At 43.0% G+C, this 20,045-nt stretch overlaps 1 protein-coding gene across 2 annotated transcripts in view; it reads left to right on the top strand.

Moving 5' to 3' along the window:
- Positions 1 to 19,011, top strand: part of LOC125452933 (kinesin-like protein KIF3C) — a 216,121-nt gene extending 197,110 nt beyond the window's left edge. For both annotated transcript variants that reach the window (XM_048531919.2, XM_048531920.2), the window contains exons 8-9: positions 10,184 to 10,353; positions 18,266 to 19,011. In XM_048531919.2, the coding sequence (XP_048387876.1) occupies positions 10,184 to 10,353; positions 18,266 to 18,365 (270 nt within the window). In that variant the 3' untranslated portion in view covers positions 18,366 to 19,011. The remainder of the gene's footprint in view (positions 1 to 10,183; positions 10,354 to 18,265) is intronic.
- The last annotated feature ends 1,034 nt before the right edge of the window (positions 19,012 to 20,045 follow it).

Genomic DNA, 20,045 nt, shown 5'->3' with positions numbered 1-20,045 from the left:
ACTCAGTAACCTGGCCTCCACAGCCCTCTGCAGCAATTGGCTTCACACAGTCACCACCCTCTGACTGAAGAAAAATTCTCATCTCAGTCACGATAGATGTTTCACTAATCAGCCTATAGTTACCCAGATTTTGTCTCAATCTCTTTTTGAGTAGGAGTGTCAAATTGCCAGTTTTCCAATCCTCTGGTACTTCCCCAGACTCCAAGGATGTTTGGAAAATTATAACCAGTGCTTCTCAGAAGTAGACGCTTTACACTAGTTTCAGAATTTCCACTTGGTGGGCTCCAGCTGCCTCCCCTTTACCATGGACGTGCAATTCTTTTACATGTCCATCCCCCATCAGGATGGCCTCAGGGCTCTCCACTTCTTTCTGGGGAAAAAAAGGCCTGAACTGTCCCCATCCATCACCACCCTCCTCGTCCTCACCCTTAACAACTTCTCTTTTAGCCCCTCTCAATTGCTTCAGGTTAGGGGGGGTGGCCATGGGTATCCATATGGGCCCTAGTTATGCCTGTCTCTTCATTCCTTGTTCCAGTCTTATTCCAGCCCCTACCCACAACAGTTTCTGCGGTATATCAATCGTATCATCAGTGCTGCTTCCGTCCCTCATCCCGAATTGGAATAGTTTATCAATTTCACTTCCAATTTTCACCCCGCTGTTACCTTCACCTGGTGCACCTCTGATTTCACCCCTTCCCATCCTCAGTGTGGAGGTGCTGATGTTGGACTGGGGTAGACTAACACCTGAAGGAGAAGTGAGGCTCAGAAAGCTTGTATTTTCAAATAAACCTGTTGGACTATCACCTGGTGTCGTGTATTTCTGACCTTCCCTTCCTCAACATCCCTGTTTTCATTTCTGGGGATAGGCTGGCTACAGATATCCACTATAATCCCACCAACTCCCACAGTTACCTTGGATATACACATGTCCTGTAAAATCTCTATTCCATTCTGTCAGTCTCTTCGTCTCTGTTGCATCTGTTGTGATGATGCCACCTTCCACAGACAGACCTCTGAAATGTCCACCTTCTTCGTCAACTGAGGATTCACCAGCACCATTGTTGACAGGCCCCTCAGCCATGTCTGACCCATCTCCTGCACCTTGTCCGTTACCCTGCTTCCTCCCTTCCCACAACAGTGATAGAGTTCCCCTGTCCTTACCTACCATCCCACCAGCATCCACATCCAGACATCAATAACCACTATTTCTGCCACCTCTGCAGGATGTCATCTCCGGATACACATTCCTCCCCCCTCCCTTGTCGGCCTTGTGCAGGGACCGTTCCATCTGAGACCCCTGGTCTCTTCTTCCTTCACCCCCAACAACACCCGCAGCCGCACGGCACCTTCCCCTGTAACTGGCGAAGGTGCAACACCTGCCCATTTACCTCCCCCCTCCCCAGTATCCAAGGGCCCAGACATACCTTCCAGGTGAAGCAACACTTCACCTGCACTTCCCAGAATCTAGTCTACTGCATTCGCTGCTCACGATGTGGTCTGCTGTACACTGGGGAAACGAAACATAGACTGGGTGACTGCTTCATGGAACATCTATGTTTTGTCCGTAAAAATGATCCTGATCTTCCAGTTCCCTGCCACTTTAACGCACCACCCTGTTCCCTGGCCAATATCTCTATCTCAGGCTTGCAGCAGTGTTCCAGTAAAGCTCAGCATGAGCTGGAAGAACAATACTTCATTTTCTGCATGGGAACCCTGCTGCTCTCTGGATTCAATATCAAGTTCAATAATTTGAGAACCTAAACACCTTCTCTGTCCTTTACCCAGCTGCACACTCTAATCCTGTCATATATGGGCTGTTTTCATCACAGCCAGCCCATTCTCATTTACATATGGTCCCAATTATCCGCTTTCCCTTGTCATGTACATTCTATCATCCATACATTTGCCTCCCTAACTGTCACTCTGTTTCTCTGGGCTCCATCTCCACCTATCTGCTCCCTCCTTTACCCTCTCTTTAGCATATATACCACATTTTTCAAGTTTCTGTCAGTCCTGAAGCACTCAAAATGTTAACTCTGCTTTCTCTCCACAGATATAGCCGGACCTGCTGAGTTTCTCCAGCAGTTTCTGTTTATGTTGCACATTTGACCTTACCTTCTGCTGAAAGGATCTAAGTGCTCTCCTTTCTCCAAAGAATAGCTCCAGTCCTGAACATGTCTGCTGACTGAGCCCATGCTGTTTGTGAATCTGTTTCCTCGTGAAAGCTGGGTCAGGTGATGATGCATCTTTGTCCCTGATTTGGTGCTCCCCTCACCTTTCCTTATGAGACAGCAGTACTTGGGCAGCTTGCAGTTTCTATATCTGCAAGCACTTGTGCAGAAGGAATGGGGCGGAGCCAGGGAAGGGGGGGGTGGTGGGATGGAAGACAAAAAATCTCTATGGTCATACCATCAGCTGTTTCACTTCGCCCCAGAGAGCAGAATGGGGGGAGAAGGAGCATAAAACTACAACGTGCCATCATTGTATTGTGAGGAGAATGTGGTAGGTCGACTGTAATAAAGAAAAATGTCTTTCCATAGAAGGAATGGGAAGAGACAGCATAGACTCGATGTTTAAGAATGGTGCCAATGAAAAAGAGCAGTTGGCCCTGGGGTTGTGTTAACATCAGTCTTTGATTCATTGGTTTCAAAAAGGAAACAGATGGAAGCTTGAAGAAAATGAAGCCACAGGATTAGTGGCAACAAGTGGGTGGTGAGGGTCTGGTGGGAATGCTCCTAGAAAGCTAGCACAGACTCATGAAATAAAATGGTCTCCTTCTATTGCTGTAAATAATGTTTGACTCAATCTGGAACGTTCTGCAATCATGATGAGTACAGTGGGCTCTGTCATAACCATTCCCATGATGAGAAATACTGGCTGTGGTTCTGCTCAGCTCCGTCCTAACATTGCCAGCTGTTTCTACAGGACAAGTGAAGAATGAGTATGTGTGTGAGCAGTGCCTGACCCAGCTCAATGGATCATGGTGTATGGAAGCTGGGGAATGTGATTGCACTGATAGGTGCATGAGGATGTGATGAAGCATCTGAATGTTAGGACCTGATTGTGGATAAGTAACTGATGGAGATATATTTTATTGAGCAACATAGTGAGAGAAATAGAGTGCTACAGGACAGTGGTTAAACTACAGTTAACACTAGTACATGAACTGAGGCACAACAGTTTCCACTTGGACAGGAATTTAGTCACAGATGGGATAGCAATAAGGAGAAGTGGTGAGGCGGCAGTGCACAGTATGGGGGATCAGCTTGAGTGAGCAGAAGATAACAATAAGGAGCGATTAAGAACCAGCTAAAACCAGATCTGGGAAACACTTGGGGCTAACTAGGTGAAAGGTGAGGAGTATGTGGCCACAGGCAGCTATGGCACATGCATAGTAGGGAATAGTAAAAGCCAGAGCTGAACTACAGATGGGGACGCCCACTTAGGGAGGCCCGAGGGAATACAAACATTGGCGCCTTAGTACATAATGAATGGGATGTATAAAAGAAGACTGCGAACTCTGTATCAGGGTCTCTCCGGTTCTCCGGGGGGCACCCAACTCTGCAGACTCGCAATAAAAGAACTTGTTTCCACGACTTTGTCTCCAGTAGTTGTGTGATTGTGAGCATGGGTGTTTTGATAAATCTCACAATAGGATGTTGCCAGTGTGGTGTCTATGAGATGTCTTGAGAAGATATATTCCAGGACATTGCCCACCCCATGAGGTCATTAAACATTTCCAGCCAAATCCTTGCGGTCAGACTCTAGGAACTGATCTCATTGGCTGTTTGCTCACCTTGCCTTTGCATGGTCCTTTTTAAGGACTACCTGATGCTCCATGGAAGCATGACTTCTCTTTACCTCCAGTACTAAAACCTCTAGTGTTCTATGACTCCATACCTGAGAACCCTCTGCCTGCGCCATTAACTATCCTGTTGCTTCTAGCAAGAGTTCCAGCAGCTACTGTAACTGGAAATGAAGCTTCCTTTCAGTGAGCAAGTTGTGTGTATGAAGGGAGGCTAGCCTTTCACACTGCTGTCAGCATACAGTCAGCATCGTGTTTGCACTGGTCTGTACAGTCGACATCACGTTTTCACTGAGCTGCAGTGAACAGCATGTTTGCACTGACCTGTACAGTCAGCATCACGTTTGCACTGGGCTGTACAGTCAGCATTGTGTTTGCACTGGGCTGTACAGTCAGCATTGTGTTTGCACTGGGCTGTACAGTCAGCATCACGTTTGCACTGACCTGTACAGTCAGCATCACGTTTGCACTGGTCTGTACAGTCAACAGCACGTTTGCACTTACCTGTACAGTCAGCATCATGTTTGCACTGGTCTGTACAGTCGGCATCACGTTTTCACTGAGCTGCAGCGAACAGCATGTTTGCACTGACCTGTACAGTCAGCATCACGTTTGCACTGGGCTGTACAGTCAGCATCAAGTTTGCATTGGGCTGTACAGTCAGCATCACGTTTGCACTGACCTGTACAGTCAGCATCGTGTTTGCACTGGGCTGTACAGTCAGCATCACGTTTGCACTGGGCTGTACAGTCAGCATCGTGTTTGCACTGACCTGTACAGTCAGCATCGTGTTTGCACTGGGCTGTACAGTCAGCAGCACGTTTGCACTGGGCTGTATAGTCAGCATCGAGTTTGCACTGACCTGTACAGTCAGTATCACGTTTGCACTGGGCTGTACAGTCAGCATCGTGTTTGCACTGAGCTGTACAGTCAGTATCACGTTTGCACTGGGCTGTACAGTCAGCATTGTGTTTGCACTGGGCTGTACAGTCAACATCACGTTTGCACTGGGCTGTACAGTCAGCATCACGTTTGCACTGGGCTGCAGTGAGCATCACATTTGCATTAGGCTGCACCCCACAATTCTGTTGATAAGCCAGCACTGCAAAAGTGTGCATGCTGCATTTGTCAGTGGGAGAGAGTGTGGAGTAATCGCAAAGTACATTTCACCAAGACCTAATATCAGGCAAACCAAATTCCAGCATTTTGTGACACCATAAAGAATTGCAAATGCTGGAAATTTGCAACAAAAATAGAAATTGTTTGAAAAGCTCAGCAAGCCCGGCAGCATCTGTGTAGAGTATACACAGTTAATATTTTAAGTGCAGTGAAGTCTGAAGAAGGATTATTTGACTCAAGTTTCTCTTTCTGTAGTAGTGCCAGATGTGCTGATTTTCTCCAGCAAGTTCTTTTTGTGTTCCAGCATTTTATGCTTTTATTTCAGACTCCTGTCATCTGCAGAGTCTTGCATTTGTATAGTTCTTATGAACTTGGTGTATTTTGGAATAGCCCTTGAGGCATGGTGACCTTTGAGAACAATCTCTGTGAAATCTAGGAATTTCAATCAGTGATGCAATTCTCTGCAATCTTATTAGTCCAACCCAGTAATCTGAAACCAAAACCTGGATTCTGTCATCTAAAATACAGATCTAGATTTTCACTTGAGCAAATTAAATTGCTTCAGAGATAATGGGAACTGCAGATGCTGGAGAATCCAAGACAACAAAATGTGAGGCTGGATCAAGACAACAAAATGTGAGGCTGGATTACTCTTCTTTCTCCCTCATAATGAAATGAAAACATTCAAATTGCTGTATCTCCACAATTTACAATGCTTTGTTCTATTTTTCTACCCATTCACATATCATGATTAACACATCTGTCACTTAATTAACACAAACATTTTGTATGAGATTTAAAACAAAATTGAACAGTGATTTGGCTAGTGGCAAAAAATTCTGTTCTGTATGGGCATCTGCAAACAATAAATTATTCAAGTGTCCAGTAACAGTGTGCTGCTGTGCCAGAATACTGCGGATTCATGCATTTACCAGCTGGTTAAGGGATTGGTACCGGGGGAGATGTTTAGTGCAAGCAAGTGCCTAGCTCCCAGGAGAAGAGCAACATCTTTTGGCAAGCCAGCCTCTAGCTCTCAGTGGTGTTTGGTTCAAGTACACAAATTTGTGTATACCTTTCAGCTTTTGAAAATGGTTGTCATCTCTAGAATTAGTTGACATTTTTTATGATGGTGTTAAGCAGCAACAACTGCATTATTTGCAAATGTAAAATGATCACATAAAATTCTGAAAATGAAACTGCTCTGTCAGAATTTGAAAAGATTTTGTCAGAACTAAAGATGAGAAGTTTAATGCATGGAATATCAAACAGATAATGAGCTAGGTGTATTGGTCTTTGCATCCAGATTTCCAAAATGCCTTCCCACTGTTTAAAGTTCTGCACTTTGCTAAATTAGAAAATATGTTCAGTTCACATTTACAAGCTGTATTTCCAAGCAGTATTTATTAATGTAATTGCTCCCTCTGTTGTATGATGTGAATATAACAGTTCAAAAAGATTGCTTTCATTTAGGGAAATAAAAGATGTGAGGTCTGATTTCTGTTCGTTAATCTGATGGATATGACATTTGATCTTTTTAAGTTACTACATTCTGTGTTCAAACCAGGTTTCTGCCCATGTACAAACAAGTTGTGCAAGTAAAAAAGAGTTTCTTATATTAACTGTCAACAAAACCAGAAATTGCTGGAAAATCTCAGCAGGTTTGGCAACATCTGTGCGGAGAAAGCAGAGTTAACATTTTGGATCTAGTTCTGAGGAAGTGTCACAGGACCAGAAATGTTAATTCTGCTTTCTCTCTACGGATGCTGCCAGACCTGCTGAGTTTTTCTAGCATTTTCTGTTTCAGATTTTCAGCATCCATGGTTCATTTTTTTAATGTTACATAAGTCTGGAGAGAGCGTTAAACCATAATCTTTAACTCAGAGGCAGGAATGACACTACCTGAGCAATGATTGCAAGAACTGTATCACTACAATCTGAAAATAATGGTGCAAGTTATGGGCAGAAAATAAGTAAACCTGGTTTTTTGTTTGTCACTAATACCTGATTGTGCCCGGTTGGCTTAGTTTTAAACTGCTCAGAATTGTTCTCGGTCAGAAATATTGTAATGTTTATTTCAAGAAAGAGCTCACAAATTGTCGTGCCAAATTGTTACATTATTGTAAGAATTAAATATGGCAAATTTGAAACTGTTCAGTGTATTCTGGGTTCTGATGATATTGTTGTCAGAAGTGTATTGGATGATTTCACATGCTGCTCACCAGTTTATATATTCTAAAGCAGAATCAACTTGATCCAATCTTATTTTTCATTATCTTCTCCAACACAGTGATAGATCATTCTGTTTTAATTTATGCTCAAATTGAGATGGTAGCTACTTCTAAAGGTGTGATATTACTAAAACATTGGAAGGAAATGTCAGAAATCTACAATGAAAAAGAAATGCAAACATGAAAATAGTTGCCAATATTTACTTTTCATTACTAGATATAACATGTTCACAATGTCTTAATCGCTAATATTTTTAATGTCCTAACATTTCCTTCATTTCCCTTTCCCTAACCACCTGGAAATATATGGCACATTTCTGTTAATTATTGGAAACATTTTAATCACTTGTGGGACATAAGCATTACTAGCTGGCCCCATTCTTTATTGCCCGTCCCTAGTTGGCCTTGAGAAGGCGCTGGTGCTCTGCCTTCTTGAACTGCTGCAGTCAATCAGTTGACCTACAATGCCCTTAGGGAGAAAATTCCAGGGCTTTGACCCAGTGACTTTGAAGGAACAGTGATATATTTCCAAGTCAGGATGGTGAGTGGCTTCAAGGGGAACATTCAGGGAATGTTGTATCTAGATATTTGCTGCCCTTGTCCTTCCAAGTAGAAGTGATTATGGGTTTGGTAACTGCTGTCTCAGAATCTTTGGTGAATTTCTGAGCATCTGCTGAGTGTCACTGGTGGAGGAAGTAAACGTTTGAGGATGTGGTGCCAGTCAAGAGGGCTGTTTTGTCCGAGATGGGGTCAAGCTTTCTGAGTGTTATTGGAACACTTCTGTTAAGCTACACTTTTCCAACAATGGGGAAAATGAGATTGAGCTGGGCTCACTTGCACAAACAGTACTGCCGGGGAAGTTAACGTAATTGTAAAGTGTGAGCCCATGCCCATTTTTAATAGGATCCAAGTACAGCAACAATTGTTGCGATACACGGATAAAAATAACAAGTACTGTAAAGGCTGAAACAAAAACAGAAATTGCTGCAAAACCTCAACAGGTTTGGCATCAACTGTGGAGAGAAAACAGAGCTAATGTTTCGGATCGAATGACCCTTATTCAGAACCATAAAGGCTGTATCTTGCATTTTTTCTGCACCTTTGATTGTAGATTGAAATAGGAAAATGTCTATTTGAAAATCTAATGATTGTTGAAAGATGAATGTACTTTTTAAAAGCAAGTTATCTGATACTCACTCACTGCTTGTAAGTGCTATTTACATACTGTAGGTTTAAGCAGTGGGGAAGTTATTTACAGACAATCTGGAGCCAGGGGAGTATGGACAAAGAGATTTGGCTAGCTACAAGTGGCTGATTTGTCTGTAGACTAATGACTAGTTATCAATGACACTCATTCTGCCTGCAAACAACTATCTGATTGGCCACAGGTAACTGAACGGCTTAGGAATGGCAATGCTCGGCTGAGAAGCCATGGGCACCCTCTCCTCCCCACCACAGAAGAGAAGGAGCAATTATTGCCCTGTTTTAAAAGCCATGCTGTGTCTAAAAGTAACCAATTAATTTTTCCAGGTGCTCCATACCCCCTGCAAACTAGTCAACAGCTCTGGAGGAGGACATTTTGAGAAGCAATGTTTTGATCAGGAAAAGGATCATTTCAGTAAACTGTGTGGACAGGGACCAGTGAGCTGCCTTCATGCCTGTCCCTCTGCCCATAACACTGTAACCCAACACCAAGCTTCACCAGGGTCATGGCTACTTCTGGAGCCCATTCTTCAAGACAACAGCCTGGTTTTTGTTAGGGCCCATATATCTAACGTCTTCAGGTTCTTGCCATCATGTGGGGAAAAGTAAATTGGCTAAAGATTGTCATCAGTTGCGCTGGGGCCATCGGAGCAAGTTGAGCTGGATCATCATTACAGCATTTCCAGTTGAAGAAAATGTGAATCTTTCAACTTTGTCAAATGTACTGAGATGTACTGGGCTCCGTCAGCTCTCAGATGACAAAGTTTGTCAGGTGCTTCCTCCTGTTCTAATTACCCACCACATTCACTCCTCGATGTAATAGGACTTTAATCCACCCATTAACTTTGAAATTGCTTGTAAATTTGCTTCTGCTGTTTGGCATGTAGGTAGTCCTGTATCATCACTTCACCAGGCTACGAGGCCACTGCTCCAGATATACTCTCCTTCTATCTTGGTTCTGATCATCAGTTCAAGGTTGATCTCCCATTTTGATGGTCATGGTAATGGGAGAGTGGGGAAAAGCTAAGCCATGAGGTCACAGGTTATGGTTGAATACAATCCTACTGCTGCTGATGGCCCCCAGTGCCTCATGGATTGCCAATTTTGTGTTGCATGATCAGTTTAAAGTGTATCCCAGTCAGCACGATGAGAGTGACATCTGTCTCAGTGGAAGCGTCTGTGTGTAGATGGAGCCTCTTCTTCATAAGAATTGTATGATGTTAACTCCTACCCATATGGTTATGTACAGATGTATCTGCAATAGTGAGACTGGTAAGAATGAGATCCAGCATTCTCTCGTTGTTAGCTCCCTCACCTCCTGCTGCAGGCCCATTATGATAGAGATTGCCCTTTCAGATTGTGCCAGCTCAGTGAGGAATGGTGCTGCTGAGCTACTTTAGGCGAGAACATTCAATGCCTTTACTATCAGCAGTGCTTTCCTTAGTGCTGATTCATCAGCTGAACAAGGCTGTAGGTAGTTAGCAGTAGGAGGTTCCCTTGCCCATGTTTAAGCTGAAGACATGAGATTTCATGGGATCTAGGTTCAATACTGAGGCTTTCTAGTGCAAAATCCTTCCAATTACATGCCATCTAATCATTGACAGTGCCTCCACCTTCATGATGATGACTTTATAAAAGGTAAATGGTTGTTCTACTCCAACAAACCTTGTAGCTGTGTGGGGCCCAGTGTATCAGAACCCAGGCTAGTTTCCAGGTACTTTAGCTTTTGCCTGTCAGCAGTGCCATGGGGATATGTTGGAATTGCTGATATTTTCAGAAGTGAAGCAGAATTGGAGTAACTTTTGAACCTGTTTCCTGTCTGGTTTAGGCTGAAAACATTCTTTTCTTGGAATTAGACATGGCAACGCCCACAGTGTTTGAGCTGGACATTCCACAGTCACGGTCACTACAAGGAGCGACTGCAGGACAGCTACATCACAGCAGCTCCATTATCCCAGATCGGTCAGCCAGCACAAGAGTTAGGAAATCCCGATCGTGGTGAGAACTTCTCAAATCTCAGCAACTGCAGGCTAAAATTCATTAAGCTCTGAGAAAAAAGCTTTTGCATGCACACCCATAAGGCAGTGTAATTTAGCCACAATTATCATTTCTTAAAATATATTTGTCATTTGTGTCTGAACTGGCAGTGCAACTTTGTTATTTTTGTCAAAAACAATGGCAATCCAGGAATATTTTCACAAGTTATGAGAAAACAAAATAAACAAGGATCTAGAAAAGAACATTTAGCTCACTTGATTTCAGCATCAATTGTCTACCTTCTCATTGTATCTGTCTGTTTCTGGAAACATATTAGTTTTGATCTTTCAGCAATTTCAGTTTTTGTTTCTGATTTCCAGCAATCACAGTTTTTACCTCCCTGCCTTCCAGTTTGAAAAAATACAAATTTCCTGCTGCTGTTTTAAATTCCTTCGTTTGAGCTTTTCACACGCAGTGGAAGATTTATCCAATCTGATCACCATAAAACCAGAATACATAAGAGCAGAAATAACCACTCAGCCCACCAAAACTGCTCTGCCATTCAGTGGGTCTATGACAGTCTAACATTCTTCACTTTCCTGCCTTATCCCCATAACCTGTGAATCTTTATCGATTAAACATCTCGCTTTCTGAACCGTGAATATACTTGATGACCTTCCCTCTAGAGCCCTCTGAGGTAAAGTATTCCACAGATTCATTACGCTCTGAGAGAAGAAATTCCTCTTCATTGCTGAGAGGGCAGTGAATCTTTGTCCTGTCTGGGTAACCCTTTACTCTGAGATTATGCCTTTTGGCCCTAGACACTCCAAAAAGGGAAACAATATCTCCATATTTACATTGTCAAGCCAAAGAATCTTAAACAGAAATTGCTAGAAAATCTCAACACGTCTGGCTACATCTGCGGAGTGAAAGCAAAGTTAATGTTTCAACTCCAGTTAACAACGGTTCTGAAGAAGAGTCACTGGGTCTGAAACATTAGCCCTGCTTTCCCTTCACAAATGCTGCCACACCTGCTGAGTTTTTTCAGGAATTTCTAATTGTTGTTTCTGATTTCCAGTATTCTGCCCCTAAACCTCCCCTTTCACCTCCATCCAAGGTCCCAGACAAACTTTCCAAATCTGACACGGGTTTACCTGTACATCCTCCAACCTGGTCTACTTTATCTATTGTTCCTGATGTGGCCTCCTGTACATCGGTGAGACCACGCACAGACTCTGGGACCAATTCATGGAGCATCTGCCCTCTGTATGCTATAATCAATAACACCTTCCGGTTGCCAACCATTTTAACTTCCCTTTCCACTCCCTTAGTGACATGTCCATCCTGGGCCTCCTCCAGTGTCACAGTGTTGCCACGTGCAAACTGGAAGAGTAACATCTCATAGTCTGCTGCGGGAGCCTGCAGCCCCATGGCCTGAATGTAGATTTCACCAGTTTCAGAATCTCCCCACTCGCCGGCCTCATCCCATGTTCAACCCTCCCTCTCACTCCTGCATCCTTGACCTGACACAAACTGTCCATCTTCTTTTCCACCTATCTGCCCCACCCTCCTCACTGACCAATCCCTATTACCCACCACCTGCTTCCACCTATCACCATCCCGTTTCCTCTCCTCAGCCCCACTCTTCCTCCGTCTATTTATTTCCTAGCTCCCTTCCAGTCCCCAGTCCTGACAAAGGGTCCCAACCCAAAACATCAACTTTTCTGCTCCTCTGATGCTCCCTGACCTGCTGTGCTCCTCCTGCTCGCCTCTATTTTGGCTACAGTACATTTATTTCCCATATCCAAGTTATCGAAGTTTATGTATAGAGTAAATAATTGTGGTCTCAGCACTGATTCCTGTGACACATCATTAGTTACAGCTTGTCATCTTGAAACGCTCCCCTTATCACAGCTCTTTGACTTGTACTATTTAGCCCATCCTCTATCCATGCTAAAATACCAGCCTAATAGGAAAGGCCTATCAGAAAATACAGAAAAGGATCAATGGCAGACATTTCAGTAGATAGTTTCTGGCTCACAGCAAAGACATTTTCCAGAGAAGGAGGACAATTTGAGAAAGGGGATAAACCAACAATGGCTAACTAGAGAAGTTTCAGATAGCAAGAAAAAAAACTCTACAATGTGGACAAGATTAGTGATACACGGCATCTTATCCTGATTCTACTTGATTATACGTTTCTAAATACTCTGCTATTACACCCTTTATGATAGACTCTAACATTTTCCAAAAATAAAGCCTAAAGCTATTTTACCTTTCTTTTTCCCCTTCCATTTTTAAATAAGCGTTCCAGTCCAGTTTTCCAACCCTTTGGGACTTTCCCAAAATGTAAGGATTCTTAGAAGATTACATCCAGTGCACCCAATATGCATTCCAGTCCAGGAAATTATCAGTCCACATTTGACCCTAGTACTTGTTCTCTCATGATACTTATTGCATTTGTTCCCTGTCCCCCTTATTCCTCCTGAACATTTAGTAATTGTGGGATTCCATTAGTGCCTTCTACTGTGAAGACTGATAAGACCATAAGAAGTATGAACAGGAGTAGGCCATTTGGCCCCTCAAGCCTATTCCACCATTCAATACAATCATGCCTAATTCGACATTCACTTTCCTCCCCCTTCTCGCAACCCTCAATTCGCCAACTGATCAAGAATCTACCTGTCTCAGCCTTGAGCATACACAGGGGTTCTGCCCCCACAGCTCTCTGGGGCAAGGAGTCCCAAAGACTCTCAACCCTCAGAGAAGAAATTCCTCCTCATCTCAGTCTTAAATTGGTGCCCCTTAATTCTGAGACTGTGCCCTTTGGCCCTGGACTCTCCCATGAGGGGAAACATCCTCTTGGTCTTGTTTTGTAAAGGCTCAATGTTCACTTTAGATTCACTCTTCCTTTCTATAAATTTAAAGAAGCTCTTGCTCTCCTTCTTACTTGCAAATTTAACCTTTTAATTTATCTTCTCCCTTCATTTTTGTTTAGTTAGCTTTTTTAATTTTTAATCGCCCGGTTTACCACTAAACTTGTCCACATTGTATGTTTTTCTTGCTATCTGAAGCTATCCTTAACTTCCCTGTTTAACCATGGTGGTTACATCGGTAGAACATAGAACAGTACAGGCCCTTCAGCCCACCATGTTGTGCTGAACTTTTACCCTAAACTTAAGGTCTATCTAACCTCCACAGCTACCTTGTACTATCACCCATATGCCTATCTAATAGCCGCTTAAATGGCCCTAATGAGGCCGGCTCCACTACCCTCTCCGGCAATGCATTCCACGCCCCTACCACTGAGTAAAGAACCTACCTCTGACTTCTCCCCAATATCCACCTCCACTCATTTTAAACTATGTCCCCTCGTAAAAGCTACCTCCACCTTAGGAAGAAGTTTCTGGCTATCCATTCTATCTATATCTCTGATCATTTTGTACATCTCTATCAAGTCACCGCTCATCCTTTGTTGTTCTAAAGAGAAAAGCCCTAGCTCTCTCAACCTTTCCTCGTAAGACCTTCCCCCCGATTCCAAGCAACATCCTGGTAAATTTTCCAACGCTTCCGCATCTTTCCTGTAATGAGGCAACCAGAACTGGACACAATACTCCAGATTTGGCCGAACCACGCTTTTGTATCGCTGGAGCATAACTTCACGGCTCTTGAACTCAATCCCTCTATTAATGAAAGCTAAGTCTGAGTTTATCCCCTTCCTCAAATTGTTCTTGCTCTCTGGAATATGTCTTGCTTTGAGCCAGGAACTATTTACTGAAATGTTTGCCATTGTTCCTCTACCGTATTTTCTACTAAACTCCTTCCAGGCCACTCCAACTAGCTTTATAAGACCATAAGACATAGGAGTGGAAGTAAGGCCATTCGGCCTATCTAGACCATTCCGCCATTTAAATCATGGCTGATGGGCATTTCAACTCCACTTCCCTGCACTCTCCCCATAGCCCTTGATTCCTTGTGAGTTCAAGAATTTATCGATCTCTGCCTTGAAGGCATCCAACGTCCCGGCCTCCACTGCACTCCGTGGCAATAAATTCCACAAGCTCACCACTCTCTGGCTGAAGAAATGTCGTCTCACTTCAGTTTTAAATTTATCCCCTCTAATTCTAAGGCTGTGCCCACGGGTCCTAGTCTCCCTGCCTAACGGAAACAACTTCCTAGTGTCCACCCTTTCGAAACCATACTTTATCTTGTAAGTTTCTATTAGATCTCCCCCCAACCTTCTAAACTTTAATGAGTACAATCCCAGGATCCTTAGCCATTCATTGTACATTAAACCTTCCATTCCAGGGATCATCTGTGTGAATCTTCGCTTGACATGCTTCAGGGCTAGTATGTCCTTCCTGAGGTGTAGGGCCCAAAATTGGATACAGTATTCTAAATGGGGCCTAACTAGAGCTTTGTAAAGTCTCAGAAGCACATCGCTGCTTTTATATTCCAACCCTCTTGAGATAAACGACAACATTACATTCGCTTTCTTAATCATGGGCTCTACCTGCAAGTTAACCTTTAGAGAATCCTGGACCAACACTCCCAGATCCCTTTGCACTTCTGATTTGCGAATTTTCTCACCGTTTAGAAAATAGTCCATGCCTGCATTCTTTTTTTCCCAAGCTCTGCCCTCATTCCTTTGTAATCACTGCTATTTAAGTTACAGCAGTTGATTCTGATCCGCGTTTCTCTTACTTAAATTGAATACTAAATTCTGACATCTTTTTGTCACCAGTTTCATAAAATCATGCAGTCCTTACGGTATGGCAGCATGCCTTCCAGCACACTGACTCCTTGCCAACCCTGTGGAGAGCATTCCAGCCAGACCCCCCCAACCCCCTGGCACCCTATCCCTGTAACTCTGCATTCCCCATGGTTAATCCACCTGTTCTTCATATCCTTGGACACAGTGGGCAATTTAGCATGGCCAATCCATCCTAATGTGCACATCTTTGTTTTCTAGTGGGTCTTTACTCTCAGATTATTCATTAAACTTTCCCCACTGTGCATCACCAGAACCAAAATTGCCTGATCCTGGTTGGATGTACAATACACTGTTCCAGAAACTCTCCCCAACTCGCTCTGTGAATTCTTCCTTATGGCTACTTCAGCCAACTTAACTTTAACTTTCCCATTATACTTAAAGATTAAAGTCACATCTGATTAATGCACTCCCTGTTGTAAACAACCTCATTATCTATTGATCTAGTCTCTGTTGTCACCCTTGGTACTGTTTGAGTCATTAGGCCACTTCCCCCCACCCCCCACCCCCCCCCCCCCCCACCCAGTGTCATCTTCCTCTCCTCATACCTCACCGCCCCCCATCCATATGGAATCTGCATTTTCCAAGCCAAGATTGTTTCTTGGTATTTGTACTAATTCCATCACAATCTGACAAAGCAACCTGCCAACCTTTCCTTCTTGTCTTTCTTTTCAATAAGCCACATACTCTGAATATTTAGTTTTTACGTTTGATCCCTTGTAACAATATCTCTGTCATGGGATTAGCATCATACATCTTTTTTTAAAAAGATTAACATCTTTTTGTGCCGTTAATTCATTTATTTTGTTCCAAATACTAGGTGTCTTCAAGTAGACACATTAAATTTTCCTTTCTAGAATTCTTTCCTGCCCTTTATTTGATGCTGCTTTTCTATCTTTATATATTCTGTCCCTTCCTGTTGACCCATCACTGGTTCCAGCGCCCCATGAACAGAAGCCCATTCCACCCACACCAATTTCTGAGCTGCTACTCCTTTAACTCTTTGACTTTATTTACCTGATGTCAGTTTGTGTGACACTCAGGAATTAACCCAAAGGTTAGCTTGGAAATTCTGCATTTTACTTTAGCTCCTAACCGTTCGCATTTTTTTCAATGGAACCTCCTTTCTAGAACTGTCAGGGTCATTGTATAAATGTAGATGACAGCCACTGGATCATTCCCATCCCTGTGAAAATTCTTCTCCATCCCTGAGGAAATGGCTTTAACCCTGACACCAGGCAGACAACACAGCCTTAGGGACTCCAGTTCACAGCTGTGGAGAAAGGCATCTGTCTCCTACTCATACCTCTCCTACCACTGCCAGGTTTCTTTATGTCCCCACACACTTGAATGCCTCCCTGTACCAAGGTGCTACTCACTTGAGCTCCCTCAGTCCTCGTTCTCGACTGCACAAGAATCTTGCAATTGTTGGATGTTGCAGGGGCTGATGCTCCTTCAGTGCAACCTGTTGAATCCCTGTATGTGTCTCATCTGCATCACAAACCCCTTCCGTGATGTGGGCCATGCCTGAAGCTTGGACTCCAGCACCACAACTCCAATCCAAATTTATTTGAGCTACAAACATACATGATAGATGTGTTCACTCTAGCTCTCCTTGGTGTCCAGCAGGTTCCACATGCTGCAGCAGCACATCACCCTTCCTGTCACCGCTATCATATTGATTTAATTTATTAAGCACTTCAAAATTCCGTGCTTTTTACACTTTATTCTTGTTTATTACCTTTTTAAGAAAGCCACCAATATCAGTCTTATACTTAACCAGCTATTTTTAGAAAAGAGAGAAGATAAATATTGGAGACTTGGACACAATCTGAAGAACTTATTCTTAATTTAAAGACTAGAAATACTCACCAATCCTACTGACCAATCAGTCGCGTCACACTGTGGTTTGTGACTGTTATTAGTTTCACTGCAGGTCAGCTTCTCGATCTGTATCTTTATCCTCTCCCACTCACCTCTCACTTTGCAGTGTTAACCTCTTGCTATAAAATTCAGTTAACACACAAATGCAAAATACTGCAGATGCTGGAAATCTGAAATAAAAACAGTAAAGTGTGGAGAATCTCTGTAGGTCTGACAACATCTGTGGGGAGAAAAACAGAGTTAACATTGAGTCCGATATGACTTTTCTTCAGAGCTCAGTTGTTAAAACACCTTGGTACCAATTTCCTACTTTGAAATAAATTCAGAGTTTCACTCACTCAGTCTTTTGTCTCACTCAGCTGAACTTGCCTGCCCACTGTGACTGCTCCTCACTCGTGTGCTCAGGGACCCACTTGTTTGTCCATTCCTGTAATCCTTCTTCTTAATGGATTCCACAAATCCTGAAATTCATGTGTTTTCTGAAGACGTGACCATTTTAGTGGGCCAAACTGGTCCTTTTGAAGGAGAACACTGACTCAGTAAAATGGGACATCATTTTCAGTAATCTTGAATAGAACGAACAAAGTAACTTGCAATTTAAGGACAAGTTTCACAACGTAAAGTGCTTCAGAGCAATGGGAGTGCATCACTTTTCTAGTGTAGGAAGTACAGCAGCTATTTTGTACACAACCAGACCCTGAAAGCTCTGTGGCTCAGTGGTTAGCACAGCTGCCTCACTGCACCAGGGGCCCAGGTTCAATTCCAGCCTTGTGTGACCATGTGGAGTTTGCACGTTCTCCCCGTGTCCCTGTGGGTTTCCTCCGGGCGCTCCAGTTTCCTCCCACAGTCCAATGATGTGCAGGCTAGGTGGATTGGCCGTGCTAAATTATCCATGATGTGCAGTTTAAGTGCTTTAGGCATAGGAAATGTAGGGTTGTGGGGATTGGTCTGGGTAGGATGTCCGTCAGTGTGGACTTGTTGGGCCAAATGGCCTGTTTCCACACTGTAGGGATTCTATGGAGTAGTCTTTTAGAGAAGTAACTATTAAAAAGGACAGAGAAGATCTTTTCTCTGCAATGGGATCTGATGTATCCCGCTGCAAAGATCTGAGGACGGGGGCCTCAGTTTAACTTCATCTGGAAATCACCTCCCTTAGTGTTGCACGGGTTAGATTGTGTGCACACAGAATTTTTACAAGTTTTGGAAGAAGCTATTTTATTAAAATAATGCGACATGCAAAAATGAAGCCTATATTAATTCTGACTTTTTCTGTTCTAGGTCCAGACCTGAGCGAAGAGTAACTTCCTCCTCCTCTTTCTCCTCACTAGCTTCAGGCTCACAACTGTTCTCTCATTCACATGGAGTAGTACCACAATGAAGAATACTGGGATACCTTTGCTTGCTCTAACCCTTTCCCTTCCTTTCATTCCGCCTCACTATATCTCTGTGTTAAAGGGGTTTGTCTCTGACTTTCACTGAATATCATTGGATTTAACAGTATCCCATCAGTCTTTGTCCGCTTACTGCATCACTTTGCATCCTCCATAATCTGATGCTCAGTATTGAAGAGACATATTCTGAGATTTGTTGAAGAGATTGTTATTCCAAACAGGCATTATTGAAAGTTATAGAATATGAAGAACAAATGTTGTTGGTACTGCCAGGCCTTCGAATTGGTTCATTAGAGGGTTAATGCTTGAATAATTGATTTTTTTTCTTATTTTACTGTGACTTCAAATTCATTCACACGTCTCCAGTATAAAATAGCTACATTTACTCTGAAATTGTGACCTGAAGGAAGATGTTGGTCCTGTAATGCAGCAGGTTGTCTGCTACGTTCGTTTCTAAGAACAATAATGTTGCTTTGTAAATTTGTTGGACTTTGTATCCTAATTAAATTGATGTTGATGTTACTCCAAAAAGGATTTCAAAATATTTACTCCCAGGTACTGTTGTAACTGAAAACAAGGGAAGTTTACCTTATTGTGGAATAAAATAAAATATGATGTACTCAAGGACTTAAACCAATATTTGCATGATTTCGTCTTTTTCCATAAAGACTGATGTTGTGATATGACTGAAATTACCCAGGTACAGGTTGATCATGAGAATCCTATCTTGTGCATAGAACGTTGCTCACAATGACCAATGACAAAGTATTATTTTTGCATTCGTTCCACACGATGTGATAAGCCAATTGTAGCTGCCACCTCTTTAAATAATTAGAATGGTAAAGATAAAGAAACTAGTGTAATCCTGAATATGAATGCAATGATGATATTATTGACAGGCTTCGGTTGTTCCCCTACAGTTCTAAATGTATAAGTGGTACGTTAATCTGGTGCTGTTTATGGAAGCTCTTGTGCATTGAAGGCAAAAAAAAACAGACTATGGTGAGAACCCTGTGGGTGCCATTTTTCCCTGGAATTCTGGAGTTGATGGGCAGGACAAATGTTGGGAAGGTTAACCCCAGAAATGCTCACTCCCTTCACATCACCATGGTGATTCAGTGCTAGGTCTGTAGGTAGATGAACAACCTTCTCCATTCAGCAGCAGTTTGGGAATTCCAGCTTGTTGATGACCTTTGACCCTCTCCTAAACCATCAGTCTTCAGCAAGGTGAACACCATAGGATGGGTCTATCTGGCGGTTAGGGCAGGATATACCCATCATCAGTGGAAGAGCAACAGAGCGATGCCTCATGCTGAGGGAAATGCCCCTGTGGTGACCATTATTGCTTGCTTCTGTGAAATGAAAGGTGAATGGCAAACAGCATGGAAGTGTGGTACGAGAGTGAGGTAGTACAGGCAGAAAGACCCAGGAGAAATTTCTGGAGAAGAAGTAGTCATTCTATGGATTCAACAGAAAAGAATTGTCAGTCAGGTACAGCTTATCTCACCTTTTAATTACTGCACGTGCTTTTGATGGGGTGAAATCATCAATTAGAAGAATTCTAATCGCAGCCCACTGTGAGCACTGCTTGCAAATGTTGACAAACCTGCAGGAAAGGTTTGGAGGGATTTGGAACAGGAGCAGGAATGTGAGACTAGTTTAGTTTG

Source organism: Stegostoma tigrinum, chromosome 4, assembly GCF_030684315.1.
Source record: "Stegostoma tigrinum isolate sSteTig4 chromosome 4, sSteTig4.hap1, whole genome shotgun sequence".
Taxonomy (NCBI): domain Eukaryota; kingdom Metazoa; phylum Chordata; class Chondrichthyes; order Orectolobiformes; family Stegostomatidae; genus Stegostoma; species Stegostoma tigrinum.
This window is presented reverse-complemented; position numbering and strand designations above follow the sequence as displayed.